At 46.2% G+C, this 19,942-nt stretch overlaps 1 protein-coding gene across 1 annotated transcript in view; it reads left to right on the plus strand.

Moving 5' to 3' along the window:
- LOC102002556 (ATP-binding cassette sub-family A member 17-like) overlaps positions 1 to 9,325 on the plus strand; it is a 75,407-nt gene extending 66,082 nt beyond the window's left edge. Inside the window, exons 23-30 of the mRNA XM_026780668.1 lie at positions 1,426 to 1,604; positions 2,398 to 2,526; positions 4,220 to 4,414; positions 5,783 to 5,970; positions 7,865 to 8,035; positions 8,294 to 8,484; positions 8,595 to 8,668; positions 9,086 to 9,325. Coding sequence (XP_026636469.1) covers positions 1,426 to 1,604; positions 2,398 to 2,526; positions 4,220 to 4,414; positions 5,783 to 5,970; positions 7,865 to 8,035; positions 8,294 to 8,484; positions 8,595 to 8,668; positions 9,086 to 9,322 — 1,364 coding nt within the window. The 3' untranslated portion in view covers positions 9,323 to 9,325. The remainder of the gene's footprint in view (positions 1 to 1,425; positions 1,605 to 2,397; positions 2,527 to 4,219; positions 4,415 to 5,782; positions 5,971 to 7,864; positions 8,036 to 8,293; positions 8,485 to 8,594; positions 8,669 to 9,085) is intronic.
- Positions 9,326 to 19,942: the final 10,617 nt, after the last annotated feature.

Consider the following 19,942-nt stretch of genomic DNA (forward strand, 5'->3'; position numbering starts at 1 on the left):
TCTCTCTCCCTCTCTCCCTCTCCCTCCCTCTCCCTCTCCTTCTCTCTCTCTCTCTCTCTCTCTCTCTCTCTCTCTCTCTCTCGGTTTTTTGAGACAGGGTTACTCTGTGTAACAGTTCAAGCTGTCCTGGAACTAGCTCTATAGACCAGGCTGGCCTGAAACTCACAGAGATCCACCTGCCTCTGCCTCCCAAGTGCTGAGATTAAAGGTGTGCGCCACCACCATCTGGCCCCTTTTGCTTTTTAATTGACAAGAATTACATATATTTATACAATACAGCTTGAGGAAAACCTCTTATTACACTTTTCCAAAACAATGATTTGTTTGTTCTTTGAGAATTTCGTAATTTCGTGAAATGTTTGATTTTATTCTCCCCCACCCCCACTCCTTCCAGCTCGTCCCCATATTCTTATCCATCTAACTTCAAGTTCCTCCTCTCTAAAAGCAACACAAGCATGGAGTGGGGCTTGTGCTGATCACACGGGAGCAGGAAGCCTGCCCTGACGTGTGATGCTGTACCAGTGCCACTCTACGGAAGAACTCATTTTCCTTCTCCCAGCAGTTACCTTCTGCGAGTAGCGTCCCGGTTAGGGCTGGAACTCCGTGCCCACTTTTCCACGGCTGGGTTGGGAGTTTTTCTGGCTTGAAGTTCTGAAGATCTTATGTGTGCTGTCCCCATTGCGTGACCACCTCTAGCTCTTAAGATCTTTCCGCCCCTTGTTTTGCATGGATCACTGAGCCTTGAGAAGTGAGTAGTATAGGCTTCCCAGTTAGGGCCGAGCCTTCCAAAGTCTTTTATTTTCTACAGAGACTGTAATAGGCTTCTCTGCCAGTTATCATCTCCTGCAAAAAGAACCTTCTCTGGTGAGGGTTGAGCAATGTGGTGATTAATGTGTATAACAATATGTCATTGGGAGTCATTTGATTGCTACATGCATTTAGCAGAAGAGCAGTAGGTTTTCCCCTAGGGTTCATGACCCTACTGAGTCACAAGTTCTTGGAACTGTTTTGTTGTTGTTTTTAAGACAGTCTCTCACTAATATTACAGGACTCCCTGGAGTTGCTAAGTAGTCCAGACCAGTCTCATGTTTATGGCCATCTGCCCACCTTAGACTCCTGAGTACTGTGGTGATGGGTGTGGTCACAGATGTGGTTACAGGTGTGGTGACAGGTGTGGTCACAGGTGTGGTTACAGGTGTGCTCTGTCGTGCTCAGCTAATCACACTGTTTTTATAGAGCCCTGGGTTAAAGCAAGGAAAAGTATTTTTGCTTACTATTTGCTGGATGTAGTGATGGCATTGATAACAGTGATGCTTCTTTTAGTAACACTCATCACTGTGGGGATTTACCTGCCATACATAAAGATGAGGAATACCTTTGAAAATCTCCAGAAGGGGGAACTAACCCCTGCTTGTTTCATATTAGACGAAGGCTATGTGGTCCAGCGGAACATCTATGCCTGGGAGTCTCTGGGGATAGGGAAGTACCTGACTGCTCTGGCTGTCCTGGGACCTGTGTACATCATCCTGCTTTTCCTCATTGAAGCCAATGCATTCTGCAAACTGAGATCCAGGCTTTCTCGCTTTGTTAGGAAGGAAGAATTGGTGAGTAAATAGAGGTGAGAGTCACGTAAAAACAGGTCAAGGCCTGGCTCTAAGGCAGTGCTCCTCAGCCTTCCTAATGCTGCGACCCTTTACTACACAGTTCCTCGTGTAGTGTGACCCCAACCATACAATTATTTTCATTGCTATTTCAGAACTGTCATTTTGCTACTGTCACAAATGGTAATGTAAATATCTGATATGCAGGATATCTGATATGCGACCCCTATGAAAGGGCTGCTCTACCCTCAAAGGGGTAGAACCCACAGGTAGAACCACCGCTCCAGAGCTTCCTTCCTGTGTTCTTTAGCTACCTTCGTATATCAGAGGGATCCCAGGGCAGAGAGGTGGCAGCCCATGTCCAGGGACCTTCAGAGGAAGAGAAGAACCTGACTCAGCCCCTGAGACCCTGGTCCATATATGGCCACCTGAGGTGTTTTAAAGGCCAGCTTCTCGGCTGAACAGGAACAAGCCCCCGGCTTGCTAGAACACCTTGTGAGACACCTTCTCCACATTCAGCTATGAGCAGCCTAGAGAACGGTCTGTTGTGTTAGCTCATGGAACCAGCATCCTCTAGAGGACACTGGAGGGGGTGAGCTTTTGTTCATCTTCCCTTTCCTGGGCTTTGGTTTCTTCCGAAAGCTGATGGTTTGTGATTTGCGTGCTTACCTCATCACGGATGCAGTACCTTCAGGGTGCACCACAGAGGCCCGGCTCCTTGACGCCAGCCAAGCTCTACCTCCTACCCCTGTCAATGGAAACCAGTTACATGTCCACCCTTGTCTTGGGAACACAGGGAATATTCCTCGATGTAACAGAGCCAGAAGATGAAGATGGAGATATACTAGATGAGGCAGAAACCATCAAGTTTTATTTTGAAACATTACTAAAGAAAAATCCACTTATTGTTAAAGAAGTGTCAAAGGTAAAGTTAGAGTCGTCTTTGCTCCTTTATTTGTTTTTCGTCTTTTATCTTTTTGTCTGTTTGATTTGGGACAGGGTCCTGCTATACGGCCTACGTAGACCTACCTCTGCCTCCTGAATACTCTGGTTACAAGCATATGTCATGCCTGGTTCTTATAGTTGGCTTTAAAAAGCCAAGGATACTTTTCTTGTGGGCATTTTACACACAGAATCAGTCTTCTGCTGGGCAGACAGGCTTCCAGGGAAGACAGACTTAGTGAGGTTTCTCTGTCTGAGAATGAACACACCTGTGTTCATTTTTGTGCTCAGAGACAGAGATCGCTGTACCTTTGTTGTCTCTTCTGTGGTCTCCTGGATAAAGGGAGGCCTGGGATAGTAAGGAATGGGAGCCATGCTTGCTGAATAAAGGGAGGGCCTGGGATAGTAAGGAATGAGAGCCATGCTTGCTGAATAAAGGGAGGGCCTGGGATAGTAAGGAATGAGAGCCATGCTTGCTGAAAGCCTGAGAAAGAATAGAAGGAGAGATGAAATAGGCTTGACCTTTCCTGTATCCAGATAACAACTGTGAAGGTGCCAGGTGGGCAAGGGCTCTGGAAACTAATAGAGCCTCCAGCACTTATGCGATTCCTAGGAAGAATTTCAAAGGCACCTTTCAAACGTCTGGGTATTTTATCAGATTCCCCCACCCCAGCTTTGTCAATCATGTTGTTTTCCTTCTGTATCTAGTGATTAAAACACAAAAAATAGGGACTTGGAGAGATGGCTCAGCAGTTAAGGGCACTGGTTGCTCTTCTAGGGGTCCTGAGTTCAATCCCCAGCAACCACGGGGGTGGCTCACAACCATCTGTAATGAGATCTGGTGCCCTCTTCTGGCCTGCTAGCATATATGCAGGCAGAATATTGTATACATAATAAATAAATCTTAAAAAAAAAAAACAAAAAACAGCCCAACATGCTTTTGATTCCAGTACTGGGGTGCTGTGGAACAACCTTTGCACACTGCAAATATTTATTGCTCTCATTGCTAATAAAATAAAAACAATGATTGGCCAAAGACTAGATGGGATTTTCAGGACAGAGAGAACACTGGGAAGAAGGACAGAGTCAGAAGACCAGACAAAAAGGAAGCAGGACATGCAGGAGAGGTAAAAGCCACAAGCCTCAGCACAGCACATAGGTTAATAGAATGGGTTAATTTGAGTTTTAAGGGCTAGTTAGTAATAAGCCTACGCTATCTGCTGAGCATTTATAGATAATATTAAGTCCTTGAGTGGTTATTTTAGAAGCGAGCTGCTTGCTATCCCAAACGACAAAAACTCTGCCTACACTGTGGAGACAGAGGCAGGTGGATCTCTAAATTTGAAGCCAGCCTGGTTGACAGGGTGAGTTCCAGAACAGCGAGGGCTACACAGAGAAACCCTGTTTTGAAAAACAAAAACAAACAAAAAACCAAACCAAACCAAAAAAATAACCCTTAAGCAACATCAAAAGGGTGTATTTGCTCAGAGACAGAGAGAAATGGTGAACCAAGCTGACAATGAGCAGGGGCTGTAGGAAGAAAGGGAACTTTCTGGGTAGTGGCCGGAAGGAGAAGGTAGTCTGAGCTTGGGTCATAAGAGGCAGCTCAGACCTTCGAGACGGAGTGTGCAGTGGCTGCTGACCTCCTCTCTTCATCTCCGCCTTGTGTCTCCCAGGTCTATAAAGGGAAGGTACCTCTGCTGGCTGTGAACAAGGTGTCCTTCACTGTTGAAGAAAAAGAATGCTTTGGCCTTCTTGGCCTCAATGGAGCTGGGAAGACTTCCATTTTCAACATGCTGACTGGGGAGCAGCCCATCACTTCAGGGGATGTCTTTGTCAAGGGTTGCAACGTCAAGTCTGACCTGGCAAAGGTAGGTATGGTGCACAACCAATATCAGTGACTGGATTCAGGGGCATGAAGCTTGGAGCTTGATCTCTAAAAAGTAATCCCCTGAATCTAAATGCACCCTTAGATGCTTCTCCGAACTCTCAATCAGATATAGCACTAGCTCTCAAATGCCCACAGGAACCATAGGGATGAGGGAACACACATCCTCCTATCATTCAAGATACCATCCAGGTTACCCAGTTGGCAGCCATAGTCAGTGGAGGCTCCCACCACTGAGGCTCCTCAGCTGTGTTCTCTTAGCCCATTTCTACTACAGTCACCCTAGTCTGTGTCTTCCCTGTTTCTCTGTAGAATCTGGTAGTTCTGGCTTTTCCAACTTCTTCTGCTTATCCCACAGGTTCCCCCTCTTTGTTTATCTCTGTCCCTAACAACTCTTTCTCAGACTCTTTTAGTAACTCTTTTGTCTTGCTTTGAGACAGGATCCTAAGATGTAATCAAAGAACAAATTTTACTAATTTAAAAAAAAAATTTAAAAACCTTCTCTGGGTATATAGCAGCTAACCTGAGTTGGGAGCAGGGTTGTATGGGGATCTATAGAACATAATATTTAGTTAGAAAGGCACATTAAGCAACGGTAAGTATGGGATGGTGCCATTGACAAACTTCATCCAAACAGTGTGTTCTAGGAGAGCATGTCTGTGGGACCCTGCATTAGCACAGAAGTCTGGAGGATACATACATTCCAGTCAGACTGCAGGCCCTGGTGGAGACTCCAGGGCTCTTTATGTAAATGCTTCATGAAGGAAATCTACTTATAGATTACATGTCTAATAGAAAATATTTCTAACATGAGGGCCAATGAGATGGTTCAGTGAGTGCAGGCACACTGCAAACGCCCGAGCTCCATCTCTGAAACCCATCTGAAGGTATAAGGAGAAAACCAAGCACAAAATTGTCCTCTGGTCTCCAGATATGAACCCTGGCATTCTTGCACCCATTTCCACCTCTACACATATAAGAAGGAGGAGGAGGAGAGGGAGGAGGAGGAGGAGGAGGAAGAGGAAGAGGAGAAGTAGTAGTAGTAACTTCTTAAAAAGGAAGAAAAGTAAAAACCAAGATGCTTCTCCTGACTCCTAAGATAAGGGGCACTAAGCGCTTCTGGTTTTGGTACGTGTGGAGCAGGACGAGGGAACCAAGCCGCAGCCCTCCTCTTCCATTCTTTAGCAGCCTGTTCACCAACACTACCAGCATTGCCATCCTCCCACTCCTGGCTCCCTCATGCTGCATGTTCCTCACGTAGACAAGCCCGAAGCGGTGTCCCGGAACTGCTGGGTTGGCAGACGGGAAACTGGCCCAAGAGGCTCCACTCTGACGTGTCTCTCTCCCTCAGGTGCGCCAGTATATTGGTTACTGTCCTGAATTTGATGCCCTGCTAAACTTCATGACAGGAAGAGAGATACTTGTCATGTATGCCCGTATCCGGGGCATCCCTGAACGCCACATTAAAATCTGTGTAGACCAGATCCTTGAGGACTTACTCTTGCACGTGTATGCAGACAAGCTGGTAAAGACCTATAGGTGAGATCTGGGGATTCCCTCATCCTTCCCACCTCCATCTGCAAGATAACCGCAGTTCTCAGCGCTGGGGTGTAGGGTTAAGACCATCAGTTCAGGCATGGAGGAGCTGTGTAGTCCTTGCCACGGAAGATGGGGTGAAGGGAAGCTGGCTTCTATCCCAAGCCAGAGGCAGTTTTTTGTGCTGAGAACAGGTATATGTTATCAAGTGTGATTATAACAGCTAGATAGGCAGATCTTTATGTCTGCTTGTTCATGGCAAGTTTCCTATTGGGTAGGTTTTCATATTAGACCCATAGTTACCTCATCCTGATATGTCTCCCAAGAAGTCTGAGGTGGTTTATCACTGTTGCCAGTAACAGAATCCTAACTCAGATCAATCAAAGCAAGGCAAAAGATTTATTTACTTTTTTAATATTTATTTATTATAGATACAGTGTTCTGTCTGCATGTATGCCTGCAGGCCAGAAGAGGGCACCAGACCTCATTACAGATGGTTGTGAGCAACCATGTGGTTGCTTGGAATTGAACTTAGGACCTTTGGAAGAACAGGCAATGCTCTTAATCGCTGAGCCATCTTTCCAGCCCCACATTTTTACAAACTTTAAAAGATAAATTTCATACTGTAAAATAGTTGAAAATAGCCGGGCAGGAAAACAAAAACAAAACAAAACAAAAAGCCAGGCAGTGGTGACGCACACCTTTAACCCCAGCACTCGGGAGCCAGAGGCAGGCGGATTGCTGCGAGTTCAAGGCCAGCCTGGTCTACAAGAGCTAGTTCCAGGACAGGGTCCAAAGCTATAGAGAAACCCTGTCTCTAAAAGGGGGGGGGCACTAACTGTCCAAATCCCCAGGCTCTCCTCACACTACATACACACTGTGCCCCTGTAGGCAGGTGTCCAGCAGTACCCCAGGTTTGGAACTGGAGAGCGGCGAGATGCTACTGACTGGCAGTGAATCCAGGTGTCCGATAAAGAGTCCCTGCCCCTTCCCCAGTTTGTTGGCTTGAGTCTTTGGCAGCTTTTTATATTTCCTTCCATATTTAGAGGATCAAAAAAATTTACATTTAAAAAGTTGAGAAGCCAGGCGATGGTGACGCACACCTTTAATGCCAGCATTCAGGAGGCAAAGGCAGGTGCATTTCTGTGAGTTGTCGCCAGTTTGCTCTACATAGAGAGTTCCAGGACAGCTGAGGCTACACAGAGAAACCCTGTCTTGAAAAGTCAGAAAGAAAAAAAATAAAGAAAAGTTTAGACTGGAGTTTTGCACACAGTGAATGCTATGCGAGTTTAACGTGGGGAGAGCCGGGAAGGATGGCTCAGCACTTGAGAGTGCTTCCTGCTCTTGCAGGGGACCCGGGTTTAGTTCTCCAGCACCCACAAAGCAGCTCAAAACTGCTTGTAACTCCGGTTCTAGAGAATCTGATGCCCTCTGGCTGTCATGGGTACCTGCATGCAGGCACACACACATATACATAAATTTTATAAATTAAGAAAAAAATAAGCAAAGCCAGTATAGTGGTGTGCATCTATAGTCCCATGCTTCTTGACAGGCCGAGTCAGGAGGATGAGAAGCCAAGGCCAGCTGGGACTACATAGTGAGCATCTTAAGAAAAACGGCTAACTAAAATGGTCTTACACCCTTACTCTCAGATGGGTGGTGCCCTACCCAGTACTCATGGAGACCCTTGAAGGGTCTCAACCCTTCAACCTGGACATCTAGGTCCATTCAGACCTTTAGTGAGCAAACCAAGTCACAATTCAACCTGAGTGAAGCCTCACCAGAGTAGGCATCACCTCAGAGAAGGAGAGAGTTGGGGGCTGAATAAGTGGGCTTCAAAGCAGGAGGCCACAATCACCATTCTCCATGTCCCCACCCTTATCCCATCCACACCCAGTGGTGGCAACAAGCGCATGCTGAGCACCGGCATCGCCCTCATTGGAGAGCCTGCAGTCATCCTCCTGGATGAGCCTTCCACCGGCATGGACCCTGTGGCCCGGCGCCTACTCTGGGACACTGTGGCCCGGGCCCGTGAGTATGGCAAGGCCATTGTCATCACCTCCCACAGGTAGAGTTGCATCTGTGGGTCAGGAGCAGAGCCAGAACAGGTGGCTGGGGTGGGCCCAGGTGAACAGAAGATACGGCAGCAGCCAGCACAGGCTCTGCCAGGACATTTCCCAGGCTCTGCATGTGGGTACACTCAGCGAGGGGAATCGGGAATGGTCTGATCTGGGCACAGATGCCCTTCTGTCTGCACAAGCCTTTGACATCCAGGGTGGGCATCGGCCTCCTCCAGCGCTGTCTCAGGCTCTCTCCCTTTCCCCAGTATGGAGGAGTGTGAAGCCTTATGTACCCGGCTGGCCATCATGGTTCAGGGCCAGTTCAAGTGCCTGGGCAGCCCACAGCACCTCAAGAGCAAGTTTGGCAGCGGCTACTCCCTGCAGGCCAAGGTGCGGAGTGAGGGGAAGCACGAAGTCCTGGAGGAGTTCAAGGCATTCGTGGACCTGACCTTCCCAGGTGTGTGATGGTGCTGGACACCCTGCCTGGACCTATTAGCTGTCACACTCGGGCTGCCCTTTCTAGCCCCCCAGTCCAGCCCTCACAGGAACAGTCTCTCTTTTGTGCAGGCAGCAATCTGGAAGACAAGCATGAAGGTATGGTCCAGTACTACCTCCCTGGCCACGGCCTCACTTGGGCAAAGGTGAGTGCACCTCTTATTTCTCCTGCTCTCTAGAAGTGGCATTCATGTGTCCTCTGCCAACACTGGGAATGTTTGTGTGCAAGTCATGAGGCATAAGGTTGAGCTGGAAGGAGCCTCAGAAGTCAGTTCTTCCCACCCCCAGGTTTCAGGGAGCAGGGAGCAGGCCTAGAGAGGAGCTACATGCCCAGAACCACATAGCAGGCCACAGACCCAGGGGGACACCGCTTCCTGCCACATTCCCACAGGCCTGACTCCTTTGGAGGTACTCTGTAGTGGCTGCCTGAGACCAGCACTCTGTGCCTTGTCACAGCTCCCACAGGATGGCTGTCTCTGCACTTCCCCAGATCACCTGTCCCTGTGGCCACCCCATCACCTACGGGTGGACTTATCTGCAGCAACTGGCTTCCTCTGCTACAGGTGTTTGGCATTATGGAACAAGCCAAGAAGGATTATATGTTGGAAGACTATTCCATCAGCCAGGTCTCTCTGGAGGACATCTTCCTGAGCTTCACCAGCCCCGTGTCCTCCACGAAAGGACAATTCCAACAAGGGCAAGCTGTCCTAGCCAGCCCCTCTCCACCCTCTCACTCAAGTCCTTCTTATCAGCCTCCCCCGCCTCCATCTCCACCTCCCTTAGAGCCTGTCCCGCTGTAATAAAGACCCTAGTGCAGGGTAGCGTGCTGTGCACAGCCTGCCGTGTTAGTCACTCTGACACTGGGACAGATTCCCTAACAGAAGCAGCTTAAGGGTGACGCGGTTTATTTTGGACCATAGTTCAGCAATACAGTCCCTCATGACATTGGAAGTAGTACAGGAACGTGAAGCATCTGGTCACCTGACATCCTCAGACAGGAAACACAGAGCAATGAACGCCTGTCCTTGGCTCACTTACCCCTTTCTTACACTCCCGGATCCCCACCCACAGTGGGTCTTCCCACCCCGACCTAATCAAGACAGTCCCCCACAGGCATATTCATGGGCCAGTCTGTTCAGCGATCCTAGGTCTCATCAGTTGACCATCCAAATCCCATCTCTTGGCAACTCAACACCAAAGCACATTACTTAAATCATAGCCTTTCTCTTTGTCCTCGCTCATCTCATAGTGCAAGGTACAAAAGTCCCCATAGACTCTAACAGCTTTAACAGTGAAAAGTCCACAGCTCACATCTCATCTGAGACTCAAGGCAACCTTTTTTCAGTGTGTGGGGGCTTCAAGATAGGGTTTCTGTGTTATAACAGCTGTGGCTGTCCTGGAATTAGCTCTATAGACCAGGCTGGCCTTGAATTAACGGAGATCCTCCTGCCTCTGCCTCCCAAGTACTGGGATTAAAGGTGTGTGCCACCACTACCCAACTCAAGGCAGCCTCTTAACTGTTAAATTCTATAAAGCCCAAAACAAGTTATATAATTGCAACATACAGTGGCACAGAGTAGACATTCTCTTTCCAAACTGGGAAAATTGAGCTTAGCAAGGAACCACCAGGCTGAAGTGTAAACATGGAGATCACTGTGTAGACAGGGGTGGCCTCTAACTCAGAGATTTGCCTGCCTCTGCTTTCATAACTGAAAAGCCAGTACTATCAGGTCAATGCAGTGGAATCCTGCTGTGGGCTCAAGCCTCAGCCACGCCCCCCCTCAGACCACAGCTGGATGAGCTTCCCGTGCTGGCCCTGGAGCACTTTCCTAGGCTATCACTGTCGAGAAGCCAGGAACCCTTTCAATTCATTCACTTTCAAATAAATCTGGATCTTGACAAGATAGACGGGGATTACCCAAAACAGCTCTGTTACTGCCTGCACAGTGCAGAGACTTCTTTTCAGTGGTGCTGACTTTACCAGTTACATTGCTTTCTCTGAACTGCTCAGATATTCGCCTGTCTTCCTAACAAATGTATTCATCACCTTTACATCCCTCACTCCAACTCTCAGGGTGTGGGAACCAAATTCTAGGTGAAACTATCACACAACTGGCCCCTGGTCGAGTCCATGTCCCCCTCTGAGACTCCGCGAACTGAGCTTCCACGGTCCAAAGATGCCATCCTTGCCCCCCAAGCTCTCACCGGAACGGTTCACTAAGCTCTGCTCACAGCATTCCGGAGCTTCTCTGGCCCAAAGTTTCAAACTCTCATACACTTCCCCACTTCCAAAGGTCAGGTTTATGACAGCAACGGCAGCGCCTCTTGTCTGTGTAAATGTTTTTAGTTGTTTACCTTGCACTGTAAAATATCTTGACAAAAGCATCTTCAGAGTTCACTCAGGTCACTGTCCACTACGGCGGAAAAGACTGGTCTCATCATGTCCACAATCAGGAAGCAGAGATCATGAGTACCTTTATTTGGCTCCACGTTCTGTTCTTTTTAAACATCCTGAGACTTCCAAGGGAATGGTGCCTCTCACGTGGGTGGGTCTTCCCATCTCAGCCAAGATAAACAATGCTCCACAAGCTGACAAGTGAGATTAGCATCAACCTGCCAGGGTTGCAAGGCTAGCTCACAGCCCAGTAAACCAAAACCCGGGATCGTCCTAAGTTGCACTCACTGGGCGGAGTGGCACAAGTGCTCCAGAGCCCGGTGCATTTCAGAGGCAGTGAATGCCCCGAGGTCCGTCTGATGGCCTGTGGGCTCATCGAGACCTGGCCGGCCGTGGACTGTAGGAAGCTGGCGGAGACCGCTGCGGGAAAGCAGGTGGGAGGGGCGAGAATCAGAGCCCACGTCTGAGTCCTCTGGACAAGTCACGCTGTCTGGAAGGAAGCGGTGGAAACTGTGGGGATGGTGCGTGTATAGTTATTTCCCAATTTCATCCCATCTCATAGTGATGTTAGACTTACCTCTTCAGAGGGGAGGAATGTACGGTTACATTGAAGTTCCATTAAGGGAATGCTATAACTTACTAACTAGCCAAATGGTTGGAATATCTTTCTGAGTGGAGACATGCTACTGCCTCCTCCCCTAAAAGTTCATTATAGCCAGCATGATGGCACATGCCTTTTTTTTTTTTTTTTGAGACAGAGTTTTTCTATAACTTTGGAGCCTGTCCTGGAACTAGCTCTTGTAGACCAGGAGGGCTTGAACACACTGCGATCCACCTGCCTCTGCCTCCCGAGTGCTGAAATTTAAGGCCACCACTGCCTGGTGGCACATGCCAGCTCTTGAGAGGCAGAGACAAGCAAATCTCTGAGTTCGAAACCAACCTGATCTACAGAGTGAGTTCCAGGGTAGCCAGGGCTATGCAGAGAGACCTTGTCTCAATATAAAACAAAAGTTAATTCAGTTGAATAAGTTACCTGACCAAGGTGCAATCCTTCACGAAGGCGGGTTCACCTAAAGCCATGCCAAAGAGATGGGAGGTGTCTTCATTACTTTTCTATTGTCATGAAACACTATGACCAAGCCAACTTAGAAAAGGAAACATTTAGCTGGGGCTTTGCTTCAATTTCAGAGGGTAAGCTGGGCGGTGGTGGCGCCTTTAATCCCAGCACTCGGGAGGCAGAGGCAGGCGGGTCTCAGTGAGTTCGAGCCCAGGTAGTGTGGTCTATAAAGTGAGTTCCAGGACAGCCAGGACTGATACACAGAAAAACCCTGTCTCAAAAAACAAAAGCAAAAAAAAAAAAAAAAAAAACAGAGTAAGCCCATGACCAAGATGGTGAGGACCAAGTCAGTGAGCGGGTAGGCATGGGGCTGGAGCAGCAGCTGGAAGCCATGTCAGAACACAACCACAGGCAGAGAGAGAGAGCTGAGGAATGGTGTGGCTTTGAAACCTCTTCCAGGGCTGGAGAAATGGCTCAGTGGTTAGGAGCACTGCCTGCTCTTCCAGAGGTCCTGAGTTCAATTCCCAGCAACCACATGACGGCTCACAACCATCTGTAAGGAGATCTGGTGCCCTCTTCTGGCCTGCAGGCACACATGCAAACAGAATACTGACAGTACTGTATACATAATAAATAAATAAATCTTTAAAAAAAAAAAAAAAGAAACCTCTTCCAATAGAGCCACAGCTCCTGAGACTTACCGGGTCCACCAGCTAGAGGCCAAGCTTCAACCATAGGAGACGATGGGACCCTTTCCATTCAAACCCCCACAGGAGGAGTGATCCCTTTCATGAGATATTATACGTGTCTCTCTCAGAATCCCAGCCCTCTTGGAAGTGCTTACAGAACCACAGCTATACAGCTTTGTTAGCTTGACCTTTCCTTTTCTCTCTCTCTTATAAGCATGCTCTCCCTAACACATTGAACTCCCTCACTTTGGCTCTAAAGCCCCACAACTCCACTCCTTGCTCTGTGGCTGCTTTCTGTGATGTGGCTTCCTGCTCGCCAAACTTCCATGAATAACTCTAAAGGCCATAGCTTTCTGTCTTCATCTCCTCCATCTCCCTCCTCTGGGCAGCTTCTGATATTTATGGTTTGTCTGCTCTGCGGTTTTTCTTTTAAACTCTAATAAAATTGTGTGTGAGCTTCAAAAAGAAGAAGAAATGTTAAGGGTCAGGCTGCTGCTCCTCGCATACGCTGGACCTGCAGGAACAGAAGAGACCTCCGGAGGAGCATGGCTCCCACGCGGCTCTCCCCAACACCACACTGAATGACCTCTGTAAGAACAGAGGAACCCGAGAAGGCCATCTCTTGACCCCGTGCAGATGTGCCAGAGATTCACTTCCTAAGTATACTTCTTATTTCTTACTTTCTATTATTTAATCTCCACTCTTGCATCTATGTGTCATGATGGTTTTTCTTTACTGTGTATATCGCTCAGTTAGAGTTTAAGATTGTTCTGTCTGTTTCTCCACTCGGTATCTAAGGCATTCTTTACTAAACATTTCCCCTCCCCCGACAGGGTCTCTTTACATAGCCCTGGCTGTCCTGGATCTTGTTATGTTGACTGGGCTGGCCTCCCACTCACGGGATCTGCCTGTCTCTGCCTCCTGAGTGTTTCACTGTGCTTTTCATCCATATTTCATATACTTTCTTATTTCTATGTCTTTTCCTCTTCCAGCCTTTTCCTTTCATTGCTTTTACTTTTTAATTGTAATTTTCTGTGACTTTAACAGTCCCTAGAATCTGTGGATTCTAACAGCATCCCATACTCCCTATACCTTACTTTCTCGTTTTTTTTTGTTGTTGTTGTTTTTTGGTTTTGTTTTTTTTTTTCCTTTTCAAAAATCAATCTAGCCTTTAATCAAAAGACTCAGGAGGCAATGGCAGGCGAATCTCTGTGAGTTCAAGGCCAGCCTCGTCTATAATAGCAAGTTCCAGGATAACACAGAGAAACTCTGTTTTGAAAAAAAAATCAATCTAATATCTATCCCATCCTCACCCACCTAATATTATTAATTAAAATACCATTATACTCTGTACTATCCTTGGGTGTTTATCCTCCGGTCGTTCTGGAAACCACATGGGCTATTGCCGTTAATTAGCTGGTGTACATGCACAGTGGGGGACTCCAGCAGTGATCGCTATCACTCTCACCGTTCCACCCGGAGAATAATGTCCAGGCGATACAGGCACCCTGAGCTGCTGGACTGAGGAACTGATTGCTGAATTTCTACTTCTTCCAAGACCCTCTCAGCTGAAAGAATACAGCTGATTTTTTAAAAAAGCAACAAAATAACCCCTGATAAACACCAATGCAGTTGCATAATAAACATAAAAAAACAAAAACAAAAGCAACATGACTCATCCGAAACTAATCCTACAGTAGCAGTGCCCAGTAATGGGACTCTTTGAGCACACACTTCGAAAAGAAATCGAAGAAAAATTAGACTCCCGTGGGTCTGGCGTGGTTCGTCACATAAAGGCATTGGTTGCGCAAGCCTGATGACCTGTACTGAATCCCTGGATCCCACATAGTAAAAAACACAGAACGGATTCTTGGAAGTTGCACTCTGGCTTCCACATGCTATGCTGCGCGCACACACACACTTTAAGGAAAATAAGCTCCTGATTGGAAACAACAAATTACTGAAATAAAATGGACAAGTTATCAAATGTGAATTCAATAAAAAGAAATACTGAAAAAAACTGAAATGCTGGAAGTAAAATATAAAGCTCTGTGAAGAAAATTAAATATTAGCTAGTCAGTTTTTTGTCAACTTTGTACAAGCTGGGGTCACCTGGGAAGAGGAACTTCAATTGAAAAACTATCAGATCTGCCTGGCATTCTCTGGATTAATGATTGTCGTGGCAGAGTCCAGCCTGTTGGGGGCCATGTCACTACCGGAGCAGGTAGCCGTGAATTGTGTGAGAAAGCTGGCTGAGCAGGGCAGTGGTGGCACACACCTTTAAGCCCAGCACTCAGGAAGCAGAGGCAGGTAGATTGCTGAATTTGACACTGACCTGGTCTACAGAGTGAGTTCCAGGACAGCCAATGCTACACAGAACCCTTTCTCAAAAAAACAAAACAAAACATAAGGAAGGAACAGCAAAGAAAAAAAGCAGGCCAAGGAAGCTCTGGAGAACAAACCGAAAGGTAGCGTTCCACCACAGCCCCTGCTTCCGTTCCTCCCTGACTCTGTTCGTGCTGAACTGTAACCTGCAAGCCAAGCACACAACCCCTTCCCTTCACAAGCTGCTGTCCTTATCACAGCAGCAGACAGCAAACTAAGACATGCTACAAGCCCCCAAAAGCTCTGTGGGAAGTCTTAGGTCCAACAAGGGCAAAGATTTAACTAAGACGGTGTGAGTAGGAATTCCAAGACACACAAAACATTGTGAAAGGACTAGCTAGAAGAAGGAGGAGAATCTTGTTCTCAGGGCACTGAAAACATGTTCAAAAGAATCATGACAAAATTTCTCAGAGTTAGAGGAAAGGACTCTAATACAGAAGAACTTCAGAACACTAAACAGTCAAGACCTCCCCCCAAAAAAGAATCTCCATCATCATATTGAAACACTAAATATACCATACAAAGAAAGCTTATTGAAAGCAAGATAGGAATACCAAAACACATATAAAAGCAAGCCCATCGTGGATTCCATAGTTCACAGCAGACTCACTGCCATAGGTGCTGGAGTTGAGCCCATGAAATAAGGCTCTGGGGACCCAGAGAGCATGCACGGAGCTCCAGAGGGCCAGAGTGTCTCTTATAGTGAGTTCATGCAAAGATAATCATAATGCAAAAAGAGAAAGGAAGTCATTAAACCATGTTTACTGAAGAGTCCAAGAATAAGAATATAAAAATGTAGATTCCAGAAGTAAGAAAGTAGAAATAAAGAAATATAAAGCTGTAAGCCTAGGAGAATGAGAACAGGCTGTCAGCAGCTTTCTCAGCAGCTCAAGGATTAACTATTAACAGTGGGTTACTCTGCTTTACAACCCAGAGCTCTATTTGCGAGACTGAAGTGGCCCTCTGCAAATTTAGGGTGACACCACAATCTGAGGGTCAGCTTTTAGATAACATTCTGGCCATCCGTGATTAACGATGGATATAAGCTGAGTTAACTTTAAGAAAATGGATATACATGAACTCTGGGTTACGCATTACCCCTGCTATGTGAGACTGGCAGCATCGAAGGGGAGAACACAGGGCTTCAGTAAACACCACCTGGGAATACCAGGGAAGACAACAGATTAAGTACAAACCACTAGTTTAACTGAAAAACTCTTAATGGAAATTACAAAGAAGAGCAGTTTGTATCTGTAAAAATTTGAGATTGTAAAAATTCCTTTGTTCCGACATAATACTTGGTGCTCCCTACTATAAAAAGGTGAGATTCAGTGGCCAAAATCAAAAACACTGATGACAACTTATGCTGGAGAGCTTGTGGGGAAAAGGGAACACTTCTGCATTGCTAGTGGGAATGCAAGCTGGTACAACCCCTTTGGATGTCAGTGTGGTGATTTCTCAGAAAATTAGGAAACAACCTTCCTCAATACCCAGCAATACCACTTTTAGGTATATATTCAAAGGATGCTCAATTGTGCCACAAGGACATGTGCTCAACTATGTTCATAACGGCTTTGTTTGTCATAGCCAGAATGTGGAAACAACCTAAATGCCCCTCGAATGAAGAATGGACAAGGAAAATGTGGTACATTTACACAATGGAGTACTACACAGCAGAAAAAATAATGACAGCTTGAATTTTGCAAGAAAATGGATGGAACTAAAAAACATTATTTTGAGTGAGGTAACCCAGACTCAGAAAGACAATTATCACATGTACTCACTCATAGGTGGTTTTTAAACATAAAGCAAAGAAAGCCAGCCTACAAACTACAATCCCAGAGAACTTAGACAACAATGCAGACACTAAGAGAGACTTACATAGATCTAATCTACATGGGAAGTAGAAAGTAGAAAAAGACAAGATCTCCTGAGTAAATTGGAAGCATGGGGACCTTGGGAAGGATTGAAGAGGGGAGGGGAGAGACAGGGAGGGGAGCAGCGAAAAATGTAGAGCTCAATAAATATCAATAAAAAAATGTAAAAAAAAAAAAGAAATCCTAAGACAGCACTCATACATAAAATGTAAATAAATAAACTTTAAAAAAAAGGTGAAAAAAAAAGTGATATTCGGAAGCTCTCCTTTGCCACAACCTTACAAATCCATCTCTGGCTGTGGTCTCAGCTAGCTGATAAGCTTTTTGTGCCCCATGGAGTTTTTTTTTTTTTTTAAACTTTTTCCTAGCCGGGCGATGGTGGCGCACGCCTTTAATCCCAGCACTCGGGAGGCAGAGGCAGGCGGATCTCGGTGAGTTCGAGACCAGCCTGATCTACAAGAGCTAGTTCCAGGACAGGCTCCAAAGCCACAGAGAAACCCTGTCTCGAAAAAACCAAAAAAGAAAAAAAAAAAAAAACAAAAACAAAAAACTTTTTCCTGGAATCGTTTGCTTCTGGTTTACTACACTTTGGTGGTCTGTCCCCATCTTTGGGCAACCCCTGTGAACCCAACATACAAGGAACAGATGTTTTGCTTAGTAGATCACCAGAGAGAATAAAGAAAAAAGGACAAGGAAGTAGAGATAGAAAAACACAGGAACTTGCAAGCCCCTGCATCCCAAGAAGCCACGCATTCCCAGATCCCTGAGGCAGAAACGTGTGTCGTGCAGATCTTTCCCCCAGACGTATGGTCAAGGGTCAGAGTGCTCTTAGACACAGGATGTTTCCTTCTCAGACAAGGCTGTTGGCAATAACTTACAGCTAAAACCGTAAAAAACACAGGAAGGCCTAGGAGGCTGAACTTCAAGTTCTGAAAGACAAGAACCAATAATCCAGAACTGCCCACCTGTACTCGGCAAAGCGGTGAAACAAAAACTTTATTTGATTTAAAAAAAGAAAAAGAAAAAAAAAGAAAATAGGCTAAAGGGCTTTATGATCGCTAAGCCATTACAAAGATAGCTGAAGGAATTCTTCGGTTTCAGAGGGGAAAAAAATCATCCACAAAGCTGCAAAAAAGAATAGACTGGGGTTGGAGAGATGACAAGGCAAGAGCACTTGTTCTTGGGCAGGACCTGGTTTTGGCTCCCAGAACCCACCTGGCAGCTCATAACCATGCATACCTCCAGTTTCAGGAATCCAACTCTCTTCTGACCTCAGAGGGCACCAGGTACATATACATACCTGTAGGCAAAGCACTCATACACGTGAAAATAAAACACTTTTTAAAGTAATTTTATGTGCATTGGTGTTTTGCCTGTGTGTATGTCTGTGTGAGGGTGTCGGATCCCCCGGAACAGGCAGTACAGACAGTTGTGAGCTCCCATGTGGGTGTTGGGAATTGAACCTGGGTCCTCTAAAAGAGCAGCCAGTGCTCTTATGCCCTGAGCCATCTCTCCAGCCCCCCAAAATAAAATAATTTAAAAGAAATAATAAACCATGGTAGAGTAATAATTAAAAGCAAGAGGGGGGAAAAACCAACATTACAAAACCATCAAAAGGACAGAAATCAACACACACCTTTCAATAAGAACTCTAAGTATCTGGACTGCCCCTGAGAAACTTGTCTCACTGCAGAGGATGGATGTTACCTTCCAGAGAGAGGACTGGGAGGCCGGCAGGGACTGCTCTTTTAACACCCGACAAAACAGACTTCAAACCAAAGCTAGTGGGAAAAATAATAAAGACCACTTCTTACTGATTACTGCCAAAAGGACTTTACAGTCCTAACTTTACAGTTCTAAGTGTATGCCCCACAGGTGCACCCAATTCCACAAACCAAACACTATTAAATGTAAAGTCACGGGTTAACCCCGGAATCATAGTAGTGGGTGAATTATTCCATGCTCTTTCCACAGCAGCTGGAAGGTCATCTTGACAGAAATGGAGAAGCCCTGAATGACATCACAGGTGACATGGACTTGACATTGGTAGAACATGGCGGAGTAGACCATCTTCTCATCAGCCTATGCAACTGTCTCAAACAAATATGGGAAAGGTGAGGTAATTCCTTGTGTTCTCTCTGAATACAACAGAACAAGAGAAAGCCTGGGATATACACAAACTGAGGGAGATTAAACAGCTCGCAACTGAAGGGCTCCTTGAAGAAACCAGGAATTTAAGAATTCTTAGAACTGAATGAAAATGAAAACGTGGTATATCAAAACCATGCAATGCAACAAAAGTAGTCCTAAGAGGGAAGTTTATAGCTCTAGGTGCCTACATTAAGAAACAAGAGAGCGGGGTGGTGGTGGTGCACACCTTTAATGCCAGCACTCGGGAGGCAGAGGCAGGTGAATCTCTGTGAATTTGAGGCCAGCCTGGTCTACAGAGTGAGTTCCAGGACAGCCAAAGCTACACAGAGATCCTGTCTCGAAAAACCAAAAAAAGGGGTGGGGTGAGGGGATGGAGAGGCAGCTTAGTGGTTAAGAACACTCATTTGTAGGTGTGTATTTATGTGGCAGAGGCGGTGTATGAATCAGATGCCCAAAGAAGCCAGAAGAGGGCATTAGATGCGTAGACCTGGAACTGCAGATTGCTGGGAACTGCCCTGCTGGTTGGCTGGGTACTGAACTCCTCTCAAACTGCTGAGCCATCTCCCCAGTCCCGTGATTACCTTTTGTCTAAGGATTTGGGATTTAGCTTGTTCTTTCTTCAGGGCTCTAAAATATATCATTAAGTTATTTGAAACCTTCTCCTCTTCTCTTTTCATCTTCCTCCTCCTCTTCTTCTAAGACAGTATCACTTTATAGCCCTGAATAGCTTGGAACTCAGATGCAAAGACCCACCCTCCCAGTTAAAGGCATGCTCCACTCTGATCTCCTCTTTTTTTTTTTTTTGTTTTTTTTTTTTATCTTTTTTTTTTCCTTTTTTTTTTTTTTGGTTTTTCGAGACAGGGTTT

This window comes from Microtus ochrogaster, chromosome 7, assembly GCF_000317375.1.
Source record: "Microtus ochrogaster isolate Prairie Vole_2 chromosome 7, MicOch1.0, whole genome shotgun sequence".
NCBI lineage: Eukaryota > Metazoa > Chordata > Mammalia > Rodentia > Cricetidae > Microtus > Microtus ochrogaster.